Below are 27,222 nucleotides of genomic sequence, written 5' to 3'. Positions count from 1 at the left end.
CAGATCGCGTAGTATAGAAATTGAATATTACTTAGGTGTGACAGCATTAAACAGACACGCTGAATAATAAAACAACAGCAAATCAGACGCATCCACAGGAGACGTGAGTAGAGAGAAAAGGCACTCGGTGGAAAAACTCCAAGCTGTCGTAAGATGTTAGGTGTGGGATGCAGGATTAGCGCTTTAATGGAGGGACAAATGCAGTCTCCAGCCATCATAATGGGCTTCAAGCAGTGAACCATCATTACATCAGCCTTGGGATGGACTCCGTTAGTTATTCAGTCAATTTCTACAATAAGTCATCCTCCAGCCTGTATGCCCGTCACTCCCTCAGCCGTCGTGTGCGGTCTGCCCCCCTCCCCTCCCCTCTCCACTTTGTCACCATTTCTTCCCTCCATCTGTGAAGTAAAGCGCCGGCTGGACAGTCAGAACTAAGCTCAGTCAGATTGTTTTTTGTCAATACTCTCTATTATTAGACCTTAATGAGCGATGGCCTGAAGAAGATGAGACAATTACCTGATAGTTTGTCTCAATTTTCTCAGTAAATACTCGGGTTTCCTTTTGTAATGAGCTGGACCAGGAACCTCTCACAGGCAGGACTGCTGGGAAGTGGCTGCTGGGTTTTATAGTCTAAGTAAAACAGCTGAATGGCTACAGTATTAGTATCCACAGAGGAACTGATGCATATTATTTAAGCAACTCACACTCATTAAAAGGAGCAGTAGATGACACCATCTGGCTGTGCTAATTAGTCGGAAAAATAATTATGGCAAATAAATAAAATATATATTGATGCATTAATACCACCTCTTTGAGATTTTGGGATTGCATATCACACAAGCTCTGACCCTAGCCTTTGCTGTTCATGCTGCTAGATGTTGCCATTTCTATGTGTATATGTGATTTTCCATTGTGTTTGTTCAATAATTCGTCCATTTGTTTGCTCACACATAATTATTGCAATGTGCAGTGCTTAGGGAAATTGCAGCCAACAGCATGAAGGTCATACAGAGCAGCAAATACACTGTGTGCTCAAACACCGCAGTTTAAACAAGCGCTGACCAAATGGAGGCTGGTGCGCTGTTTACACATCTGGAGGATACTCAGTGATTCGTCTCATATTCTTGAGAATACGTAAACTACTTACTCAAACTAAATATTTGAAGTCGTTCTAAGTGAAAATCAACGCGTTTACACAGACGTGTAGAACCTGCATCCTATTCTGAGAAAGTCTTTGAGGCACTTCGTGCGATAGAAGAAGCCAATGGGTCAAATATAATGTGAAGAATGTGACTTGTGGTGAACCCATGGAGACTTATCATCCAACTCTGCATTTCCCCTCCTTGATGTACTTTAGCACCTTTCAGCTCAATGTTTTGGTTTTACAGCCACAACTTTACTGTTTTGGTTTGAGAATCAATAAATGCTGCAGAAACGACCGTGACGACATTAACAGCTTCTACGGAGCAATCTTTCCCACCCAGAGAGGAAGAAAAAAAAAAAATCCCCCAGTCATAGGTTCCTACCACTCACCAATAGTGATACCCCTAGGAATCATTTTTAATGGCTGAGTATTTAACAATTCAGTGAAATAATGAGAATAGTCATCAAGGGCATTTTTTGCCCTTTCATCTTTAATTTCAGAGGCAGTTTGGGATCTTTCAAGGGCACTTTTGCCCCCTGCTCCGATTCATTTCTAACTCTACCTCACTTATGTTTCGCTTATTATTTCATGCCCTGTCGGATGCAGAGCTAATTATCCCAATGACCTTACAGACAGTTTTTTTGCCCCAAACTTCTGCTGTTACCTTCGGATATATACTCTAACGTTGGAGAGATCCTTATGATTTACGTTACCCATGATAGTTTTAGATACGACCCCATCCACTGCTGATTTTGGTTCATTTTGTTTAATAAAAAAATACAAAAGCATACTACGGGGATAACATTTTTAAACCGCGGCAGAGAATCCCCACAGCTCCCAGTGCCACATCTGGCTCATCACAGCCACCAGGCCTCCCGCCAGATCCCAACTCCAGCATAAGGGCTCAGGTTGAGCTTGTGGCAGGATACCAGCCCCCCAGGGGTGGCACTACCCTTTCCTAAGCCCCAGGCAGCATCTGTCTTTTACTCCTCTATGGGTTAAAACTTAACGATAACAAATCAGTAAACATGAGCACTGCATTTTGTTTCTGAATTACTCAACATACATTTTGTCTCACTGTAAATAATGGCATGCAATGTAGTACTTCTCAAAGGTATACTGACCATGATTGAGAATAAAGATAAATCAACAAACCTGCCTACACTAAAAAGAGGAACCTCTAACCTTAAGGCTAAAGCTTTTGAGATCTTTGTGGTAATAATCTGGACATAGAAAACAATATATGGGCTAAGTATTCTGGTTAAGTCTAAATATTCTGAATTTAGTTTCTATTTTTAACTGTAAAAAATACAAACCTCACTTTTAATGAGCTACTTAACCATTTGTTGTATTTTTAATGTCTATTCTCTGCAGAAAAGCCATCAATGATTGCCTTGTAAGACATCTGCTGGGACCTAATTATTGTTTCTCTCTGTGATGGTGTGTTGAAATTTTTAATGAATACATTGCCATAACATTTTGAAAGCCAATTCAGCAAACTGCATAACTAGAGAACTGACATTAATCTAAGCTTTTATATAGTCTCTATAGTTGAGGTAAATAAATGATATGTGGTGTGTGTGCGTTAAAATTTTCCCTCCAAGTTAGGGGTTGTTTTCCTCTGTAGTTAAACTGATATTGTGCTGTATCACAGTACATGTTGTCCTCGGTCATGTTGCAGTCTGCTGTATTTCGATACTGTGGTGATACATTGCTACACCTGCCGAGTTACACAATGATTAACAACCCTATACTCAGTATAAACACACTACAGTAGCAGGACATGAGGTGATGTTACCAGTTTCACCTCCTGATAATTCACCTGGATTGCTGTAACTCTACTTTAATCTTATTTATTCTCAGTCCCATGCAAATGAACAGACAGAATAATTCCTGATTGCTGATTTCTTTTTTTGCATCCCAGTTTTCCAACTTCCTTTTTATGTTTCTGTACGGTTGATCCTGGTGATGAAACTGTGTCATCATCTTATACCATCATGTCATCACCTGATTTGCATTTGTGATATAAAGACGTCCTGAAGCGTCATTTTTCATGAGCTTCTGCCAACCATAGACGCAATACACATTCGTGATGTCGGGTGGGCTCTTCCCTGAATCAGTGAAGTTGTTTTATCTTTTAAACTCTGGCATGCAATAACAACTATATTCATATTTTATAGGGAAATAAACTGAAAGTGTGCGATGCACTTGGCAGATGCTTGTAAGAAGTGGCAGCTATGCCAGCCCCGATGTGCAACTCCACTTTGTCAGCATCAGAATCATTGAGCTGTCATGCAAAAGTACAACCTGTTTCCGTGAACATCTCTGTTACAGAGTTGATGCTCTAGATCAGATTGTTGTTGATATTTTGCTTTTTTAGCCAGCTATATTTATAAAGGGATGGGCAGTGTCTGCTCCAGCTGACAGCAGAGCATGAGGCAAGTGATCTGTTTAATTAGAGTGTGTCTGTGGGGATGTGTCGACCTAAGCAAAGGTGCGCGGTTGATTCACAGCTCGCTTGGTAAATTGATCTGAAAGGGGGAAAATGTGAGCCAACTGACCTGGGTATCTAGTTCACTGCGTGGGAACAGTCAAGGAGATTTTAACTACATTACACTGACTAAATGTGGTCCCCACTGACATAACCCATACTATTGTGTGACAGCCTGACAGCAGACCCTTTTTTACTCTTCTATCTTTAGACACAGCATGCCAACAGACTGACAGAGGAGATGTGAAAGTTTTTTCTGCACCTTTTCACAAATCTTTTATTTTTATTTATTTATTTATTTAAGAAGTAATCAACATGTTGAACTAAAGCCAGGGCAGAATTTCAAAGCCTCAAAAAAAAAAAAAAAAAAAAAATCTATAGAATTTCTAATCTGTACCGCACACACACAAAGAAACAGAAATTTCAAGTCAAGGTTTAAGACAGAGAAAGTTGAAAATAAGTCTCCAAATGTTCATCAACTTCTTTGAATTATCAGAAAACAGTAGTAGAAAAAAAGGCCATTCCACCTTATAAAGCCCAAGATGACATCTTCTAGTAGCTTGTTTTGTCCAACAAACACTGCAAAACTCTTCATTCATATCTTACAATGATGTAAAGAGAGGAATCAGAGGGAAAAAAAACAGCAAATCCTCACATCTGAGAAACAGGAAACAACCAACGATCAACTAAACGATTAATCAGCTAACAGTTCTAGCGTCAGTTAGACAAAGCATGACGCAGGCTCTGAGAGGTGAAAAGGGATCAAGATGAAGCCAGTGGCGTGCTGTAATTTGCCACCTCAGCGACAGATAGTTTGATGCCAGAGGAGATTAGTCGGCTTTTGGTTTATTGAGTCCTGTGGACTTGATTCACCTGTCTCAGAACAGGCCATTCCAACTGCGTGGTGCCTTGAGGCCACCACCCCAGTCTCATGCAAGGACACAGGTGCATAATCACATACACACACAGACAGACAGACGGAGGGTGTGTGTTGAATTAGGAAGTGCTGCGTCATGTGTGAGGCCCGGAGAGAGAGCAAGGGAGACAGAAAGAGAGGAAACAAAGGATGAAGGCTTTGTGTATTACATTTTGTTTCCCACAGTGGCAACTGTGATTCCTCTAATATGTTCCCCTGATTGATTTTCTATTGTGTTGACCCTGATTCCTTCTGTAATTACAGCTTGTAGAATGATGCTAAACAAAGTGGGAACAAAAGGTTTTTTTTTTAGTTTTTTTTTTTTAATGTGAACATTTGTGTTTTAGTACATGCAATCCACCTGTGCTGGTTTTCAGCTGCACCTACATGCAATTTATCACGGCGACTGCAGCGCTGCCTTAAACAAAGACAAGCTGAATCCATAAAGAAAGTATACAATCCATTTATCACACAGAACAGCAAATGACATTTATAGGAGGATAATTAAAAGGAGCCTGGCCTCATTACCATGTTCTCTCAAATGGCATTTAGTTGTAGGACACACATACAGTAGTGAGGAGCAGAGATGTGACTGGCTGCAGGACTCTCCTCTGTGAAAGAGCTGTGTTTGAGCGGAGCCTCGGGCTGATGACTGTATACAACTGTTTCCTGTTACGGGACGTGATTTGATGTGAACTGATGTGATGTGTGGGGCTAAGGATTATTGTGGGGACTGTGTCATGTCTACGTGTTTGTGTGTGTGCATCTGGATATATCAGACCCTGTAGCCTAGAGGTGGCATATGGTAACTTGTTTTTTTTGTTTGTTTTTTTATTCCTAAAATATATTGTATTCTCACAGGCCAATACTTTGTAAATGTCAATCTGCCAACACTATGTATGGCTTCACTGCAGCAAAGACAAATACGAGAAATTATGTCACAAAATGAGTGTTTGAAGGCTTCAAAGTAAAACTTTTAAGCAAATCGTAATCAGATCTTTATCAGTCGAATTAAAAGGTGCTTGAAAAGAAATCACACAGCGTTGAAGGAGATCTACAGTAACTCTGACTAGGGATGCAGAGCTGGTAATTTCTATTTAATGTCCCAACAAGAACTTGGGACATGGGGCATTGTTTGGCAAAGCACAGAAAGGTCTGATTTCACTTAAAGGTATGTTGAGGACACTGAAGCACTACTTTCCTGTGCCTGGAGATGTACATGTCATTTATCAAAAACAGCAGCAGTAGCCTAGAAGTGCAGTTAGTAATCTGAGGTGCAGCTTGTGTGTGTCGTTAGTGTGTCCTTAGTAGTTTACCCTTCCGTTTTTATACACTAAAATAGAAGTCTGGGTGAAGGTCCAGATGAAAATGCAGGTTTGAGTGGAAATTTCCACGTCTAAAGAGAAAGTGCAGCTGTCGCAGATGTAGTGCACATGATGCCCAGTGCACCATGGTGATTACACCATGACATTTTAATAGCATAGCATTTGGATACGGTTACATGTCAGTGTTGGGTAACAGCAAGCATATCAGTGCCTCTCCTCCACTGGTTGGCATAAATTGTGTTTTGTTTTGTCTTTTTCATTTATAAAATCTTTGAGTGTTGGTTTTGCATTTTAAAATTTTATAATGATTTATGAGAAAGAAAAAGAAATCCATTATTGGTAGATGAATTGTGAACAGTTTAAATGTAATCAGTAAAAATTAGTGCACTTGTCACTAAAGCATGTCCAGAAGCAAATTTTACTGTCCAGTGCTACTACGCACTTGGCTACGGAACAGTGAATTCACTGTTCCTTCCTCTTCACTCTTGCATTTTTCATCAGTGTTCAAGCTCCGCAGTCATGTGTGTGTATGCTTTTTGGTTCAGCAAGTCAGCTCTTATTTTATTTTTTAAATGGGAAAAGCTAACAAATTAGCATTTTCATGTTAACAGTGACCATGTTTTTATTCAGCTTTGACTCTGTGATAGGACAGCCTGTAAATTTGAATATATCCAAATCAGAACGTGCTCTGCTTTGTTTGAGCCCGTGTTTCGCTGTTGGAGGAACCAAACAGCTGTTGCAGCATTTTGGTGGTCATCAGATTAATCACATTTGGGAACCCCACCCATTCTACAGTAGTGCATGGCATGGCCAGGCAGGCTGTTGGAGGCGAAGCAGACCTTTGTTGTCTTGTGTGCGTGCGTGTGTGTGTGTGTGTGTGTGTGTGTGTGTGTGTGTGTGTGGGAGTTGCAGCCTGCGGGGGGGCTAAATAGCTCTGTCACATGTCTTTATGTGCGACAATCTGACTGTCACACATTTGACATGTCGTGAGGAGAGGGACCTCTCCCTGTTTACCTAAGAGGCACCCACACTGTCATGGCAGTACTCACTAGTATAAATGTTAAATACACTGGATGACAATGTTATTTTGTCTTAACAATTATTTGTCCTAAATTTACATGAATGTTGTAGACTTGATTCATTTGATGAGATCAGATCAGATTCTGCTCCATTAAATACATTAAGACAGTTATTATCTTTCTCCCACAGATATTAGTTGCGCTAAATTTAGTTTAACAAAACAGCGCTCACATTTTTTTTTGGGGGGGGGGGGTACGTACGTACAGATCTTTCTTTGGGTGCTGCAAAACATACATACATTATCTCTCTCACTTTCCCTCCTTCTTTGTCCATTTCTCTCGCTTCACCCTCTCTCTCAAACAGACACACACACATACACACATCTACACACAAGCCTAATGGACTCCTCCAGTCCAATTTTGTCAAGCAGACAAAAATGAAGAACAATGCTTTTTCCCTCTCATGCTGTCTGCATTCTTGTCCTCTCTGTTTTAAGACACGGCTCTCTGACGATGAACATAACGTGCCTCGAATCATGTTCTTGCTCAGCTCACTGAGGGATGCTCGCTCTTGGCCCACAGGCTGGAAAATCCCAGACATCCACTGCCTGAAAGAAAGAGTTTCTCTCCTCATCCCCTGTAGATGCAACCCATTTTCCCATGCCAAGTCACTGAGTGCTCCTTCTGTTGCTAGTTGGTCTTGTTAACTGCAGTAGAGAGTGTTAATTGCTTGACCATATGGTTTAGAGTACAGAGTTAATTGTGACACCGGTGGTGTTAACGTAGAGAGAAAAGTATAGCTTTAAGCACACTAATTATAGTGCCGCAGCTCCACTTTGTTTCTGAGTTAAATAGAAGAACATAGTTTCACACACAGGTCTATTAAAATTAGCATGTCAGCAGAGATGCCTGCACGACAACGTTGATCCATGATCTTATTCGAACACATTGGTTAAATTAGTATGGGTGTGGATTGGAGGTGATGTGTAGGCATTGCTTTTAATATATCAAATATTGAAATTGCCACAGATAAAAGTGCATCTTCTAGATGCTTTCGCAAATGGAACAGGAAGAGGGCTTGAATGCGTGAGATGAAAAATAGGTTAAAAATAGGACAGATCATCATGAAAACTTGTCCTCTTTCTATATTGTGCTAAACTCTACTATGGCATCTTTATTTCTTATTAAATATTTTTTCTGTCAGCTGAGGCAATTGGATGAATTTATGTGATTTCGAAAAATTGCTACAGCTAGCAACAGCTAAACTTTACAGGTCACTCTGTATCATATTGCCCATGGAAGCTGATGTATGACATTTCAAATGCTGTATACTCCTCCACCGGGAGTACCTTTATTTATCTCTCTCCCTCTGTCTCTTTCTTTTCCTCTCTTACTGTCGCTGTCAGTCTGTCTCTCAGTTCGGCCCTTTATTTGATGTAAGATATAAACAGACATGTCTGCACAGTACAGACAGTGAGACAGAGAGGCAGTGACACCGAGAGGCAAGAGGCTGAGAAAAAGAGAAGGAACTGTTTGTCCAGAAAGGAAGCTAAATCTGAATGCAATATAAAACAGCAGTTTGAACCTTTTTTTTCTTTTTCGAAAGATTAAAAGGAAGCAGGTTTTATGATATACGAATTACTGAATTAGAGTAGTAAGCGATACACGCTGTGCCTTGAAACCACTGCCGTCTTCAGTTATTGAGCCTGGGGTATAACAGTTTCATCAGCCCCACAGCAGTCAAACTAAATAAACATCTGCTCTTCCTTCCAACATCTGCTGCTTATTTTTGGCATCATTTTGTTTTTCAGCTCGTGTCACATTTTGATATTCAGCAAAAATGTTTTCTCCTTGATTTGTATTAACCCCCTCCAGAGTTTTGAGTATGGGAAACAGTCAGTGGAAGCAGCTTTGATCTTCTGTCCATCGCCATGGGGTATCCCCCCCTGTGAACACAAGTTTCCCTCTGCATGGTGTGCACAGTACAGTAAGCAGACAGATGACAGATATAGTCTTGGGAGGGGACTAAAGTGATAAGTGTGGAGATTAGGCTAATCTCGGCTATTTTTGTTCACTGGGCTGTTGTTGGTGGTTGCTGTGTGTGAGCAGAGGGTATGCTGGGGGTATGTGGGGCGGGGGTCACACCGAAGGAAACATGCATTGGTGATCCCTGGTTGTCAGCCAGGAAAAGCTCATGATCTGTGCACTACAGACTGCCCATAGCTAACGGTTATTTTCATTATTGATCAATCTGCCAGTACTTTTCTAGTTTAATCATTTAGTCAATAAAACAATATCGAAAAATGCACATTCCAGCTTGCCAGTGTCAGAGGCGACTTCTTGTTTACACTAAAAGTCTAAAGCCCAAAGACATCACAAAATTCACTACAATACAGGATGATTTTAGACAGTGGAACCATTACATTTTTAGCCAATTTTGCTTGAAAAATGATAAATTTATTATTAGAACAGTTGCCCATTAATTTTCTGTCAATGGACTGATCAGTTGACTAATCCTCACAGCCCCACATACGTGACTGATTGATTCTCCATGAGGCACATAATGATCCCTTGGTTATTTAGAGAGGGGGGGGGGCAACGCTACTCATGGAAGACATCCTGTAATGATGCCTTGTGCAAATGAATTAATTAGCAACTACTGAAGCATTTCTTCTACTTTCACTTCCCAAGAGTTAATGTTGTGGTGGATAGATTAAGTGAAGCGCCCCTCATCCATCTATCATGACCACAGCTGGGTTGTAACAGTTTATATTGTCTTGTATAGGGGCATCATTATGGCAATGCACTATTATTACTCCATAGATAAGTATTGTTATGGTGTGACTACAGTACAGATTAGATTATGTTGCATTATCAGGTGTAGTCATGATGCTACAGCCAACACAGTAAGAGGTATGTGAGACTAGATGATGTGCTCTTGCTCCACTGCGGATCATATGACTGATTATAATATATAACCCCCTTTGTGCTGTGTATTTACTGTTGTAGTAGTGTTGTATTTAATGTGTATCCTCTTTCTACTACAGTCTGTATCTCTTTTCTGCATCACGCTGTTTGAGCTTCAGGAAGGATCGATCGCAGCTTCAAGTATAGTCTAAAATCATACCGCGAGGCCGTCTCCACCCGCCCGCAGACACTGGGAAGGGTGTGTCCTTACTGTGGTAGGAAGGGTCCATCTTGCTGATGTTTACATGAGCACAGCAGGTCACCCTGTGCAATCCAGTCAAATCCTTCCTGCTCTCACATGGGCACTAATCTTCCCCCGACTGCCTTCTTAGCACAACCACAACCCGGGCTACAACACACATGGCCTTCCTTCTCTTTCATTCCTCCATGACATTTAAAAAAAACAAAAAAAAACAAACTTTTTCCTCCCTCTGTCTCTGTCTTTATCTGTCGGCATGCTTGCCTGCCTTGCTGGAATACACTGTGTGCTCGTAAATTAAGTGTGGTTAAAATTCAAATAATAAATGCCTACAAGATGTACAAACATTACAATTTTGATACTTGAACTCTTCAAAGTTCAAAATTGAATGTCAAGTTGAAAAAAATTCAGTTTTGTTGGTTTGGAAAATATATTCAATCCCGTCTTGGTGTCAGTAAACTAAGGAGATTGATACCACTCTCATGCCTGTGTGTTTACTATGGAGAGGTGAAAGTTGATTAGCTTAGCTTAACATAAAGACTGGGGGAAGGGGGAGCAGCTACCTTAGCTTTGCTTACCACATACACAAACAGAAATGTAAAGCGGCAAGTTGTGTTTTCTTCTTAGCAACAAAGGTAAACTTTAGAGGTGCTTTTGCCAAAGCTTTTTAGCATTTCAAATTTTGAGATCAATGTTAAAACCGGTAGCGTAAATGTTAACATATGAAAGTAACTCCTAACTCAAACAGAACACAGCCCCTAAAACCAACTGTATGAGAAAATCATGTCATAATATATCTGTGCCACCTGCAGACAAATAATGCTAACTGAAATCAAACATATTTAGACAATATTATTGTGGGATCCTTGTTGCTTGACCTACTTACTAATCCATGAGGTGTCATATTTATCCTAGTTCTTGAGCAGATGTTGCATGCCTCTCTGTTACATCCCTGTTATATATCAGTTCTTCCTCTCTTTCCTTCTCTCCTCCATCAACCCTCCATCACAGACAGACTGACTGACTGAGGACGCTGATTTAATTCCTGAAATGATGTTGTCAAACTGTCATGCTGAAACAGACTTGCATAACTAGACGATTGGTGGGAAAATGGGTCACATGGGAAAACAGTAGAGCTTATGTTTTTGAACAATATGTCCGTGTTCACTTGTTTTCTCATTGCAGTGACGAGCGGCACAGGTGTTGCTGTCTGATACTGGGTATGTTTGGAGACGTCAGTCATGTGTGCATGTTTTCTTCAGAGCTGAGCCGATGTTGTTATTTTGTTACCACGGCTCAGGTTACAGGTACAAATCAATAGAACATTCAACCTCCTCCTCATCCATAAATACATTTGCTTGTTCACCGGGTGCACTGAGCCTTTTTCCCTGCATATAGACTTTTATAAACCTTGACAGAAATTTCTAAAAGAGCATGCATAAATTAACTGCATACATTAATCCCTACAGGCTCTGAGAATAATGTCCACATAGGGACAAAACGGAGGCTTGGCAGACTGTGTGGGTCACGATGTATTGAAGCACTGACAGAAGAGGTACAGGGTTTTTATATAACATTTCAGCTTCGGTCCTAAACGGTATGCTCCCTACACAATCCACAAATGAATTCCATGCAGAACACATCATAAACGTGACCCCTGTGGCTGTGCGATCTTCTGCCCCAGAGGATGCTGCCTCTGCCAACGCAGCTCTGAATGGTAGAGCACAGATTAAGGCAGAACAGAAGTGTCGAGGTTATCACGCTCACACGACCAAAATAGATGCAGAGCGGGTGAGACAGCGGGCAAGGCAGCTCGGCTCGCGGTATAGTGTGATGTGCTTAGCGGAGGAACAAGAGAATACTGCTGACGGACACAGAAATGATGGAAAACAGAGAAGATGAACGGCGATGCTCCCATAGGAAACAGCTACCCGGGCAGAAAGAGTCTTTATCTTAACTCGTGACTGATGCATTGCCAAGGGATGACTCATCCAATTAAATGAATGCATTGATTAATGGATGCTATAGGCTGATCCAGTTAGAAAAAAAAAAAAAAAAAACAGCATAACCCCATATTCTACGACACCTACCATCTAATTTTATCCTACGCTCAAACACCTATATTTGAGTCCTTAATGTTAGCAGTTGTATTTGATGATGCATCGACTGAGGCCATGAGGCTACATTCAAACATTCAGAGATTAAATGTATTATCCAATTAATATCAAAGTAGCTGCACAAAATAAAAACGAGGAAAATTACGACTCGCAGCTATTGCCTGCAAACTGCAGGTATTACTACAGTGTGTTTCAGTGTGTTGCTCATTAGTGGCCGAATATAATATTTTTAAGACTTGCCTCAGTGGTACAAATATTTGATTCTTTTTATGTGAAATACTCAGGATAACATAACAGGATTCATACAAAACAAAATCAGCTTATAAAATATAAAGCCATGTTATACTGCAGATTTATCTATGCAGCAGTGTATAAAGTAGTTCAAATCAACCCCAGCTTGACCAGCTATAACAAATAAATGTATCAATAATTATAAGCCAATAATATAACACACATAATAATGTCACACTCTGAAAGAGGCCATTCTGCATTAAGTGAACTTTGATGCTACTTTGATAGATTTGATGCTTTAAGTATATTCTATTGGTAATACTAATGTGCTTTTATTTACTGCTTGTAAGTACTGACTACTGCTTTCTCCATGATGTCATGCTTTGTCGGGCGTGTAAGGCAGAGGTGCATGCAATGGAGAAATAATGATCTCCTCTTTAAGGTGTTCTCTGTTACATTAATAGATCACTACTTGTTTTCTGCCTGTGTAAAGATCCCATCGATCTCCACCTGCCTTTTAATTAAGTCTCTGACTACAAATTACTGCTGGGCCTCATTATCTAAATGCACTGCCTCTGTGCTACAGAGTCAGAGCCTTTTAATGCAGGGAAACAATTGTTCTGCAGTTTTCTTTTTTACACGGCTTTGACATGTTACATGTATGACACTGCTCTTCCTGTGTCTAGTCTATTCTAGTCAGTGTTGTACACAGATTTGCAGACTGATTAGCTTCTCAGAGCATACACTGTGCTGCCTGAAGCTCTGAAATAATGCCAAGTCTATTTATGTTTATTTATTGCTGAACTTTACATATATCAACATGATTACACATAGTGCATTACAGTCACGTGAATTGTAATTACTTCCAGCAAGCTGCTTTTCTTTGGGGGGAGAGAAACGGCACTTCAGTGTGTATGAAATATTCTACTTTCAGCTTTATCTGCTCAGACATACATTGTCTTTAGGAGGGTTTTGGTTGCTTTTTAAAAAATATAAAATAAACAGAGTTTAATGCCCAACAACTATTTTCTAGTATACAGACGAAGAGACACAGAAGAAGAAAACACGAGACTAGCTAAATCCCAGTGAATTCCCATTACATGATAATATGATTTTTCAAATCCAAGTTCAACTGTAATTTTGTGATTAAGCAAAACCAAGAGAGATCCAAAAGGAGATTTACAAGACGATGTTAAGCGGTAGAATTCCAGATTTTCCTGGAAGCAGTTTTGTCATCCTTCAATGTAATAGCCAGTGGTGGATTTAATCCCCTCAAATTAGTCCCTCGCTAATCCTCACTAACCTCAAACAGAGGTCACTCATGTCCAATTTGAAGATGCATAAAGAACACTTTGTAATTGCGTGTTCAAGGCCCACAGCTTGATGATGAGTAATTCTCCTGCGTGCTCTTTTCTCTGCACATCAGATTCAAAATGTCAGCCTACAGTAAACATATCAACCTGACCGACTGCTGCGGTGTAAACCATTTTGAAGTTGATGTAAAACATATGTTGGATCACCTCTGTGATTTTTATACACACACTGTTCACACGGGCTCTAACGTAACAATTCATTGATTGACATTTTATCACTTTTTCTCATAGAAGTTTATTCGCGTATTTACTTCCCAGGTTTACATCCATAACCCTATCTGCTCTACTCTACCATACTGTGGTGATGAATGGATGGGGAAGGGCCAAATGTGAATGAGCGGCGGGCGTGCTGGCTGGACGCAACCGGCGTGTGACCTTGTGTCGCTATCATATCACATCTTGGCTGTTTGTCTCTTCTGTATTAGAGGATTATGCTGACCTCTGCCCCTGTCCCCGGTCAAATTTAAGCTTGATGCACTTAATTCTAAGCCTATATTTTGCCAATGCCAGCTGAGAGTATTGGCGGTGCTTTTGGCTCTCTGTCAGTGCCACCTATTTCCTGTAGTCATGCAGTTTATGAGAGCTTACAGTGGCAGAGAGGGCACTCTGATCTTGGAATGCTTGGTTGATTGCTTTGTTGTGTCTAACATTTGGGACAATGTTCTGAAATGTCCACTTAATCTCGCCGCCTTGCTCTCCTGTGTGTTTGTAATGTGAGCAGGTGATTCAACAATTTCTACACGGCCCCTTTCAACCCGAGACGCACAGTCATGCAAATGCACAAACACTGCACCGAGTAGATATTTTGCATTCAGTGGACAGGCCACCCTTTGGAAACTACATGGAGTAACACAAACAGATGGTCATAGTCACAAAAATCAAATCAATATGTCAATGAAGGAGCAGCACAACAACACATCAGACCACAGAGCACATCAGAGCTGCAAAAAGAGGCAGGGTCTTGCACGACAGCACACAGTGTAAGCTTATACTGATGCTGCTTTTGCACAGCAGCTCTGCAAACAAAAACATGCAAGAGAGGCAACCAAACTCAGAAAGTACTACAGGCTGTTACTGCAACCAATAAGAAGCTCTGATTCCTATTGGGGGAAAAAAGCACTTGCTCACATATTAAAATATCAATGGACGACTTTTACGCCATCATTTTTGCTCATCTTTCAAACCAGGGTTTTGATGCTCCCAACAGAGATACCTCTTCAGTCTCTCACTGGCCATGCTGCTTACAAATTGTTTCAGAAAATCTGATGAAAGTATTCTGCACTGTATTTCCACTGCACTGCTAGCTTACTGAACTCCGAAGTAACTTAAACATAATGACGTCTCTTTTACTATTATCAGCGCGGTGGCGCTTTTTATTTTTTCTGATCGGTTTGATTTCCCTCACTGTACGTGTTGAACAAGCCTATAGTTGAATCGCTCCTCTCCATCAACATCATGTGCCGCACAGACTCACAACCGTCTCCCTCCCTCTCTGTGGCCTCGGTGCAACTCATTAACGCTCTGTCACAGAAAGTTGCTGAGTGATGATCCAGTATGAGCATGTTCGCAAGTTGTGGAAACTGAAAACCGTCACACGTAGCCTGAGCATGACATAACATCCCTGCTTTCCACTACGGGCATATGGACTTGTTTATTAGCATAGGAAAGAGAAAGGTTGCACAAATACATTATATTCTTTGTATTATTACAAAGAAAGCGGATTTGTGATATTGAAAGATTGTTTTAGTCCCAATAGAACAATGGCAACAACTGCAACACCTCACTTCAAATGGTTAAAATTCATCCTAATACATTCCTACATCATGAAGGTTATCCTGTATAATCCTCTGACCAGACCAGCGATCTACACCTGGAGCTTCTATTATTAAGGACTCTAATAATAGACCACTACCTTGTGGCTAACCTGCTGCCTCTAGCAGACTTTTCAAACTGAAATACAAACCCAAACAAACCCCGCATTGTGTTAATGAGTTTCTACATCATTCCTCTCTGGCCTCAGTGACTCAGCGTGACCCAAAGTTCACACAGGCCTCCCAGCAAAGTGAAATGATCCCTGGGAATTAGCAAAATCCTCTCTGCAACCTTCACACACTTGCTGTCCCCACATAAACCCGCTCGCCGTTTTTCTGAGCCCCTTTTGTTGTGTTTTTCGATTACGCATTAGTTGAAGGAGGGAAAGTGCAGACAAGCAGTCGACCCTTTTCTATTTCTGCCTGGTGTGAGTCATTTGCAATTCAAAGAGGGACCAAAGTGCTACTTCCTGTTTTCCACTCCTATTGTAATCCTCCAGGAATATGTACCTTTATTAGTTACCTTCATTTCTTTCTTCTTTCTGTCTTTATTTTTTGTCTCTCTCATTTTCTCTCCGTCTGTCTTGCCCTGTGTGTGTTTTTCTTTCCCATCATGTCATCAAACTGTGATGAATGTGGACACACACACACACACACACACACACACACACACACACTGAGGGAGAGAAAGTTCTGCTAAATTAAGAATAAAGATGTAGGCAGCAGAAGAGATACTGGGTGCATTGAGACAGCCATCCTGTAAGCTAGTGGCTAATTTTAGCCTTTCAGGGCAGTGCACTGTATCTCCCTGTGGATGAGTTGAACCATAGAGGGATCTGAGCACCAGCTCAGCCTCTTGTTCTCTCCTCTGTTTTGTGTGTGGACACTGTCCTTTGTGCAGAAAGGTTACAGGACAGTCACAATGGGCCGCGGTGGAGAGATGTGGATTCAAAGAGCTTTTAAAACACCTGGGGTTTGGTGGCGTTGTAATGGTAGATTTTGAATACCCATGGCGAAACTGGTTCAGAATTATGCCAAAATACATGAGGTCAGTACTCATGCTCTATATCTTTTCTGGAGTTATTGCACTCTATGAGATGAGGAAGTGAGTGGCCTTTGCAATTTGGTGAAAAATGGTCAGGATTTTTCTAAATACTCAGGTATGTGAGCCAGAAGGTGCAAAAAAAAGAACTGAGGAGAAAGATGAAAGGCAAGTAATCTCAAAATTCAGACCGTATCTAGTGTTAAATACAGAGTATATAGACTGTTATATATATATATAGTATATAGACTGTTAGAAAATAGAAATGTTCAATGTAAAATAGTGCTGCTGATCTTTCAATAGATTGTAACTGAATGTACTTCACAAATACACTTATTGTGTAATTTAAACTCTCTATACATCACTTTTCTGTTATCATTTTCATCTATTGATTACTTCCAGAACCAGATTTTGTTGATTATTTGCATTTTTTTCAACTTTGAAACTGCAATCACCTGTGTAGAAAAACTTGAGACAAAAAGGTCATTTTTTTCTTATGGCAGTGTGGTGCACTATACTCCAGTCATTACACGTATGATAAGTGGAATGGGCAATTTACAGTGGATGGAAAACCATCAACTTAAAAATAGATAATTACCTGAAATCTTTCATTCAACAAATTGGCAAACGGGACAGGTTTATTATGCAAAACCCACCAATCTTATTATTTTTTTCCATATTGAATTTTTTTTTTTTTTTTTTAGATAAAAGGAGGAGAAATTGAGCTTCAGTGTGAGGATGATTGTGGAATAACTAACCTGGAAAGAAGTAATGGGTTTCACATGCTAATGAAAAGCTCTGAATTAGTGCCCCAGCCAACCGGCCGTGAGTCAATTCTCTTCGCCCAGATCCAAAGTAAATGAAACCGCTCCTCATTGCAGATGTGGTTACTCACCCTGCTGATGACTTTCTATTCTGAAACTTCCTGCCCTGATTTAATAGCCACACCAGCAGTCACACTTGCCCCGGCTCCTGGCGTTTCTGCGCTCCCCCTTCATCCTTCAGCGTTTCATACAGCTCATTCTCTCTCTGCATTACCTACTCCGTGCTGTATGTGCATTTCCTCCACTGGTCTGTTTGTTTTGGAAAGCAGCCATGTTGAATTATGAACAGTTCAACATCTGTGAGTGCAAAGATGCGCGTGCACACACACACACACACTGTCTGGCGACAACCAAATTCTCTGGTGGCCAAACAGACAAACCATGCCTCCACTTCAAAAGGTGACTTTGTACTTTTGTTTTTTTTTTTTTTTTAATATAAATAATCTTTATGTGCCTCTAAAGTACCAATGCATGATGTTTAAGAGACACTAACAGATCCAAATTCAAACCAGTGTGCATCCGTGTTGACGGCTCGAGCTTGTATCACTTCATCACACTGAACTGAAGAGCTCTAACCGAGGTCTCTCTGTCTCCCTCTCTTTCTTTTCGGCAGATCTTCCATATGACCTATGACCTGGCTAGTGCAGTGGTAAGAATATTTAATTTGATAGGGATGATGCTACTTCTGTGTCACTGGGATGGCTGTCTCCAGTACCTGGTGCCTCTCCTCCAAGACTTCCCCCCTGACTGCTGGGTGTCCCTAAACGGTATGGTTGTAAGTATTACACACTTTTCTCTTTTGTTTGTTATTTTGGCATTTGGTGTAGGCTATAAAAACTGTGTGTGTGTCGGTGCCACTGAACACAGCAGTCTGTCAATTGACCATTCACTAAGTCGCACTACCCACTTTGTGTTGCCTTGCCTGCCAAGTTTACAGTGGTATCAGCGGCAGATTTACTGCTTGAAATTCGTAGTAATTTTAGAAACTGCACAAGATTTTAGACGGAGGTAGACAAAAACAGGCGTCTCACTTTCAGCAGGCAATTGTCGTGTTTGTCGGCTGAAATGACAGCTGTGTTTATATACTTTACTTTATTTACTTTATCGGTTGTAGCTAACTAGCCAATCAAGTCCATGAGTCGGTTGCAAACACCATGTCCAGTTGACTTTAAATGTTTCTGGCTGACTCATTTTAAAGCAAGTATGTTGTAAAAAAATCAAATATGCACTTGATAGCTTCGTACATGATATTGTGTTAGAAGACTGAGGCTAAATCTGCATGACGAAGGCAAGACATCAGCATCCTCACCGGTTGTGACCGGTGTAGCAAACATGGAAATGAAGAAAGGGCATTGTTCTTGTACTTATTGTGTCTGTGTTTGTACTGCAGTGTAGAGCTCAGTCCTATCATTATAGTATAGGCCTACAGTATATGCTGAAGAAAACATGAGATCAGGCTATTTGGGTCTAATACAACCCTGTCTGATGCTTCGCTTCCTCACGTTTGTATTTTCAAACAGTATGTTTTCACTTACAAGAGAAAATCTTTCAGGATGAGGACTAATCGATGTGTTTGGCAAAGAAAACACTTTTTCTTGCAATGCTGGCTGGGATAGAATCTAGAACTGGCTTCCGCACAGTGGGGAATATTTATTTATTTATTTATTTTACAAATCATATAACTCCACAAAATAATTAAATTTAACCTAGTTAATTAATAATATAAATACATCCCCTTAGCCTTGGAATTAAAGCTTTGTAACTGCCGGAGGTAGTAAAGTAGTTTGAAACACACAATTTAATCTATTCCTTTCACCTTCACGGTTCTGTTTTTGGTTTTGGAAAGGCATTAACAAAAAAGCAAAGTATTGCTCTTATCTAGAGCCCCATGTACATGTTTCGGCATGCAAAGAAATCCGAAGCTTGACAGGCCTGTTATACCTTCTTCCCTAAGCTACAATTGGACAGTCACTGTGTGTGGGTGGGGTTTAGTGAATGGTCAATTTCTGTGTATACGTTATATATGTATATAGGTGTGTTGTCATTAGATCAAATTCAGCCTCAGAGAGCAGCTCTAGATAAGTTCCTTGCAGTGGAGGGGAAGTTGCTGAAAGGCCAATTGACAACAATTATCATTCACAACAACAACAAATTCCCAGTTCCCTCCGAACGCGAGTTCTTGTGAAATATCTGAGGAAAATTATCAAAAACTTGGACACAACTTGATGTGACAACTGTTTTAGACCAATATTTGAGCTTCAGTGTTGAAAACTAGCATGACTGGATTAACAACTCTTGAAACAGATCAGGCTGGTACCGCCTCCTGTTCTACTAAGATTAGACACCAGTAGAGGTGTAGAGGTACTGAACTGTGAGTCTTGTGGGTAAAAGGTGAGATTTCACATGTAGGTTATAGTAGAGTTCAGTCTGGGGTGGCTGCTCTGCACAGTTTACTGGAATATAGTATAAATGTGCAGAGACTGTGTAAAACATACACTTTCTTCTAATGATATTACAAGTATATTAATTAAGGTATATTCATTTAAAAAAAATGAAGTTATAATGAGTATCTTCAACAACAAAAAGGTATCTACAGATAAAAAGCAGGAACCACTGAGTGAGATGACGGTGTGGATACAGGCCTGGTGCTGTATTCTCCTGGTGTTTTGTTTTGATATAGTATCTAATTTGGAGCGAGAGTCTGTCTATAAATAAGAAATGCAGGCACATTTCATCAGGGACAGTGTTGCAGGTACATTATTGCTCTGCCAACCTACAAAGAAACAGCCTAATGAGACAGTGAGCCAGTTTTGGTGCATGCACTGTAAATCATTTTAAGTTTCTTCATCTTAGAAACGCAAGTTCCTCTGCTGCCTTAAAAAAAGGAGTTAACTGAACTTCGGCTAAATAGTTAGTTCAACATCGAGTGTTGAAAATGGAAAACAAATGTGTATGCTAGGAACTGGGTTAATATGCTAGTTTTATATATATACACACACACACACACACACACACACACTTAATACAATAAGGTGAGTGAACTCTCAGCACTTCATTTATGCAATTCATCATTTCAAAGTCAAAAGTTCTGAAATTTCAAACAAGACTAAGTCTAAGACTCTAAACTCACATATTTACATTACAACAACTAAGAAGATCAGTTGATTCCTCTAAGTTCCTGATTGATTTGATGTTTTTTGTATTAGAGTAGAGTAGGAAAAATAAAAACTTTCACAGCTAGTGTCAAACCCTGATTAACATTTGCAGCTATTTTCTGTTTTCTTGATTTGGTAATATTTAGACTAACAAATTCAACACTTGTGTATCTTATTTATTCATTTATTTACTCATGTCTGGTGTCTCCAAAACTACACAGATTATAATACAGAAATTTGCTTAGTGTGAGCTGTTTGTAGACTCTGTTCTTTTCCTTTCACTGTGTTTTTCCGTGCCTTTCCGCCTCCCTCTCTCTTTCTCTGAGTTGGGGTCAAATGGACTGTGGTTGCTCCTCTGAGAGCAATGTGATGGTGCAGAAGTGTGTGCAGGCGTCCTGGGTAATGCTGATTGTAAATGCTCGCCTGGGGAACTCTTCCGCCTTCTCATCTCCCTCTCTCCCACAAACATTTCTGCACTCCACATGCACGCTGACTGCTCTGAGGCATCAGACTGGAGGTGCAAATGTCAGCCTCCCTCAACATCACAGCTCTATATCCCACTCTTATCTTTACTTCGAGGCAATGAGTTGCCCAAGTGAGCCCACCACCAACTAGCATGTGTTATTCATCCAAACAGACACGATCCATCTCTGTTTGCTCCAAAATAAATTTGCAGTGATATAATTTCCCACTTAACTGTCACAATTCATCCATGCTAATAGTCATGTACACAAAACTGGGCAAACTGATTTTAACTTTCCTTTGACGCTCTGGGTCCACATTTACTTGTAATCACCAGACTTAATGATGAACAGCTTCTCTTGCTCAGATATTTCCCCTCTTCTATGCAAATCAATATGCAATGGGAATCATGTAAAAGGCTAATTTGCTGCCCCCTGTGTGGCAGGATCATTTGTGCTATGGAAAGCTACAGCCGCAGCCAGAGACTGCGTGAGATAAGTGCCTCTGAAACAAAGAGCTAACATAAGATACGTGCATGCTGGAAGCTTATAGGAGAATTACAAATGCTGTGATGACTGATTAATCTACACTCTCTCTCCTCGGTAAGATGGAACCACAGAACCATTTGTATAGACATTTGAAGTACTTAAGGACTTGCTGTTTTCTATCACTGTAAATTGAATATTTGGGGTTCTTGGACGTTTGGTCAGACAAAACAATCATTTTGAATAGTTACTTTTGATGGGAATTTTACACTACTGACATTTTATAAATGATAACTCAATACTTTAGAGGAGGAGTACTGCACTCACAACACAATGCCACAGCCGAAGGAATATGGAGAGAAATTAGACTCAATACTGTTGCTGTGAGAGACGCATGTTTTGTGATCCATACAATAAAACAAGATTTACAAATTTCTGAGCATAAGATACAAAATGATTATTAGTTGAAGCCATACATGAGACATATGGGAGTTAAAACCTGTGCAGATATGATAGTAACAAAGTGTTACTGACTGTGATGTGGTAGAATGAGCAATTTGTGGAAAACACCACCCTGTGGATCCGTGCAGAAGTAGAGGCCAGTGTGCTGACTGAGGCCTGGTAAATTCAAAGTGAAAAGCCCAACCCACATGTGGGATCCCTCTTCTGACACCATCCCGATGCATTAGTGTTCATAAGCTAAAAATCTTGATAAGATATATCCCCCTTCCATTTACTGCAGGTATAAATACATAATGTGATTATCTGGCCTGTCAGGAGAGCGACTGTCAGGTGAACGTTGCCTTCAAAAAGGTCGCGTATCTCAGCTGGGTTTGCTCAAGAGTGACGACTTTGAGTTCAGATTGCGTCATGTTTTTTTTTTTTTGTTTGTTTTTTCCCCTGTTGTTGGCTCCAGTACTTTCTGTCTCCAGCTGTGAGAAGAAGAGGACTGCAGATACTGCTGAGTGGTGCAGTGCAGGGTGTAGGGCTGTTATCTTCTTGACTAATGGCCTGAGAGTAGCTTCTTACTCTTTAGAGGCTGCATTTACTTAATCACCAGACAAGATAATGCTCGCTGTCACTGTGTTGGCTCGGGTGAGAGGGTGATGGGCTGTTGTGTGTGTCTGCAGGTACAGTATGAAGATATGTGTGTTGGAGCATGTGTGTTTTGTGTAATGCATGTGTGCGCACTGCTTCTGTCCGGGCTCATATTAAGAGAGACAGACAGCTGAGCAGTAGTCTGCTGAGGATTCACGTCTCAGAGAGAGTTAGAGGCAGACAGATACAGTAGGCGCGCGCGCACACACACACACACACACACACACACACACACACACACACACACACACACACACACAAAGTGAAAAGCGTGGCTAACCATGCATAACCGCCCTTCAGCATCAGTCACTCTTTTCAGCCTTTTTATTCCCTCGACCACCGACTACCATCCCGTCTTTCTTCCCAAGCCACTAAATGAGTCACTTCAGTCCATAGTTATGAATTAATCAAACTTTTTTTTCCAACCTCTCTCCTCTCGTTCAACAAAGGGATGCAATGGTTTCATGTCAGTAAAATTCAAGACCGCTTTTGTCCAGTCGTGTTGTTGTGTTGCTGTTCCCTCGGTTAATTATTGGGTGGAGAGTACTTTTGGTTGGTTCGTCATAGAGGTATTCACAGGTGCACTTGGACCCAATGACCCGAGGCCAAACTGGTCCGGTTCAGGTCCTGTTCTATTGCTGCTGGCCCCGGGTCTGATTAACATTATGTGTGATACTGGATTGGATCCCAAAAGTCGGGCTGTGATCAGACGGCACTAATCATGGATGAATTTTACCAACTTTCTCGATAAGGATGTTGGATTATACGCATCACAGCCAGGCACAGGAGAGAAGGCTATTAACTTTATGTGTAAATTAATTTTAATTTGTTAATAGCAACCAGTTTTGAAATCTGTGCCAATGGGGTTTGTGTCTCAGGGCCTAGGTTCGGGTCCGACATTTCTTTATTCTTCATGGGTACAGTGTTTCAAGAAATAGACTGGTCTGGTTCGGTTCCAGGTAGTAGATTTCTGCGTCTGAATTCTTGGACCTTTAAGCTTTTGGTTGAAGACACTGTTAAGTGTTCTTTGCCGAGTCTGTTATTCACCCCTCAGCCTTGGAGAGTCCTCACTGATAACAGAAGGGTTTGATAAGAGTTGTTGAGTCTTGGTTTATTCAGAAATGCGGGAGTATTTCCTCCAGAATGGTTGAGATGTCAAGCACAGCTGCTAAGGTGGAACTCAGTTTTGAAGGACTGTGGCAGGACATTTTCAAATGAGTTTTGCTGCTGAAACTATTCTGACGGACAGACAGATCTCTTGGTATACAAGGAGGCTATTGTCTCCTGGAGAATTCGGGCAGTTGCTCATTTCAAAACATGGGACTTCTGTGCTGAGTTTAACCTTTCTGATTGAGGGTGTGCTAATCAGGGAAAGTGGCTGCTCCACATGATTGAGAAAAAGAAAAGTCACCTCTCCTCTCAGAAAGTCATTCTTGATTTATTCATAACCCTTCAGAGAGAGAGTTAAAAGAAGGGGCATACCAAGGTTGAAAAGTTAAGAAAATAGAGGGACGTAAACACATGACAAAGCAGAGAATAACACGATGGAGATTAATAGCCTTACATAACCTGCTGCCTCACCCACACCAACGACAAAAAGCTGATAATTAGTCAATTAAACAATTAGTCTACCAACTGAAAATGAATCAGAAACTGTTTTTATATATTTTTAATCAAGGTTCAGGCAGAAATGCAACATTCATTAGTTCAAGCTAAAAAAAAATGTGAGAACTGTTTTTCTTCGACTTCTGCGATGCAAGATTAAATGTCTTTTAGTTTTGGACTATTGAAAAGAAAATCAAAGATGTTACCCAAAACATAATGAGCATTTTCACTATTTTTGTGATATTTAATATAAATCTGCAGCCCTACAACACTCCAAAGCTTTGGCAGGCCAACCCCAAGAGGAATCCCTCATCAGGACAGCTGAGCTGACACTAAGCATTAAAACGTATGAGACAAGGGGGAACCCACAAACTTCCCACTGAGATACATGACTGTGTGCTTCACTTGCCAACTTACTGTTCGGTTCTCGTGCACGCGTGTAAATCCCTTCACTTCCTTGCTCATGTGTTCAAAGACTGTTGTGCCTTCTGTGCCCTCCCAGGGAGAACAGCTTGTAGTTTGATTATGTAATTGAAAAATGAAAATTGTGCGTCACATTTTTTTATTTTTTTTTTATTTGCCCGTGCATGGGACAGCTTGCCGGGTTTTAGAGAGTTATATGATTGAGTAATTAAACCCGTCAGTTAATGCGGATGTTTTGCTCATTCAGTAGCATTCTTTTTAAACAGGAATAAAAAAATAAAAAAAATGAACAAAGCTTTTACTATAATGAGAATAAAAGCAAAAATATGACATAATTTGGATCCAAAATATATTGAAAATGTTAAATCTACATATGCACACACACTACTCTCTAAAGTGTTACTTCCATAAGAAAAGGAATGCAAATGTATTTTCTTTCCCTGTTAAAGTTATGCTGCAGTGAAACTAGGGCAGCTAATGAATCAGCGTGCATCTGTGGGGGTACAGATATGAACTCACTGTGATTTTTGCCCTTTGCCCTGTGAGTGCTGCTGCTGTTGAGGGGTCAAATCGTGTCCCACCAGGCATTACATCCCATTAGTCTCATTGTTATGTGTCGGTATCAACAACAACAACCGACGCCTCTGGGTCACTCTCAGCCCTGGGATGCTGGTGAATCATCGATCGCCTTCCCCGGTCACATAACCGCTTACGTCTTGTGTGAGAAGACAGTTGGAGGCACGATGTTGTGATGTTGTGATGTTGTGATTAATGAATTGAAATACTGGCAAGTTGTTAAATGCACAAGTGCGCACACAGTCAAAGGCCTGGCTCAGGCTAATTACAGAAAGTTGTGAGTTGTTGATTGGAATACTTTCACAGTGTGTGGGATGAGATTAGTTTTAATACATGTAATAATGACGTCTGTGAATTCACTTTACTGTTCTACTTACAAAACAAAGGCAGAGCCGCTTACAGATAAATATGCAGCATCTGATGCCACTTGTTTTGTTGCATCCAGCGCTTAATTATATTTAGAGCAACTCTGGAGGAAGTGAATTCATCTGCTGGGTCAGCCACATTTATTAAAGTCAAGGGAATTGTAGAGTATAGGAAAAAATCAAATGCATTTTCTGGGGAAAAACTGTTAATACTGCAATGACTCACTCTTCACAGAAGGTTATACAGCAAGAAACAACAGTGGTGCTTTGAACGTGTTTATGTCTGTCCTTTGATTACAACTGTAAACAGACAACAAAAAAATCCGATATGCAAGGGTGTGATTGGCTGTTACAATCATAACACACTGCACCAGACCTACTGCGAGTCGGCGATGGCACAGGGACGAAAACTGAATCACGGAGGAACAGTGATGTGAACAATAACACTAGTTACTGCATCACTGGTGTTCTGGCTTGTGTCATGGTTTTTTGGTGTTCCATGGAGAGCTCCTGTGAATTCATTTCACACGCTTTGCTGCTGAAATGTTCTTTGTTAACAAGTGTTCCTCTTTCTCACTGCGGCAAATAAAACTAGTCTTCTAAAATTTCAGACATTTTACACCTGCATCTCCCCAAACCTTCACAGACACAGTTGCTTCTGCCGCAGTGTTGAAATGGCAATGACACATTTTGACACAGTTTCAGCTACAATTTGTATGAGTTTCTATTCCCTGCTCCCTCCATCCTCTACAACAGGCTACGTAACCTGTTGCATTACCTCCAGCATGCAACTTTTACTGGTGCTGCTTCTTTTCTCATTTTGACATCTGATTTTTTACTGTAGCATCTGACAACAGATGGAAGTCTTAATCACAGCTTAAGGAAGTGCTACAGTTTGTAATCCTAAAACCTGGAACATTAGCTGTGCTTAAACAGGAGACTTTTAATGCCTCCGTGCTGGTAACAGCTGTGACTGGAGGCATTATGTTTTTAGGTTGTCTGTCTTTACGTATGTAAGTCACAGTCTCATGAACGCTGCAATATCTCAGGAACACCTTGAATCGAATTTGGCACAAATGTCCACTTGGACTCAGGGATGAACTGATTAGATTTTTGGTGGTCAAACATCAAAAGGTCAAGGTCACCGTGACCTCACAAAACACGTTTTTGGCCATAACTCAAACATTCATATGTTAATTATGACACAATTTAACACAAATGTCTAATAGGGCGATATTTACCATCCAAATGGTCAGAGGTAAAATTCACTGTGGCATCACAATGTTCTGTAAAAACACTTCTGGCCATTATCCAATGCTGTTACTCAAGAAGGGAGATTGTGGCCTTATTTCTTGCAACTTGACTGGTTGGCAGAAACATACAACTACAAGGCAGTAATTCTAGTTCTTTTTTATGAAACTTCAAAATACTCGACCAATCACTGGGCCATGAGCATATTCAGACACTCGATCATGTCATTTTGTAATCTATGCAATTTAACTGATGATATAACAGCTGGCATTGGCAAACAGGCACTGGCTATGAAATCCCATATGAACACTACAACTGAGCATTATTCACAAGTCACAACAAC

General features: G+C 40.6%; 1 protein-coding gene across 1 annotated transcript in view; it reads left to right on the top strand.

Annotated features, from left to right (window-relative positions):
- hcn1 (hyperpolarization activated cyclic nucleotide gated potassium channel 1) overlaps window positions 1-27,222 on the top strand; it is a 64,275-nt gene that overhangs the window by 9,310 nt on the left and 27,743 nt on the right. Inside the window, exon 3 of the mRNA XM_022762868.1 lies at window positions 18,073-18,234. Coding sequence (XP_022618589.1) covers window positions 18,073-18,234 — 162 coding nt within the window. The remainder of the gene's footprint in view (window positions 1-18,072; window positions 18,235-27,222) is intronic.

The sequence above is a fragment of the Seriola dumerili genome, unplaced genomic scaffold (genome assembly GCF_002260705.1).
Source record: "Seriola dumerili isolate Sdu_G_001 unplaced genomic scaffold, Sdu_1.0 BDQW01000450.1, whole genome shotgun sequence".
Lineage (NCBI taxonomy): Eukaryota > Metazoa > Chordata > Actinopteri > Carangiformes > Carangidae > Seriola > Seriola dumerili.
Note: the sequence above shows the minus strand (reverse complement) of the source record. Positions and strands in the feature narration are given on the sequence as shown.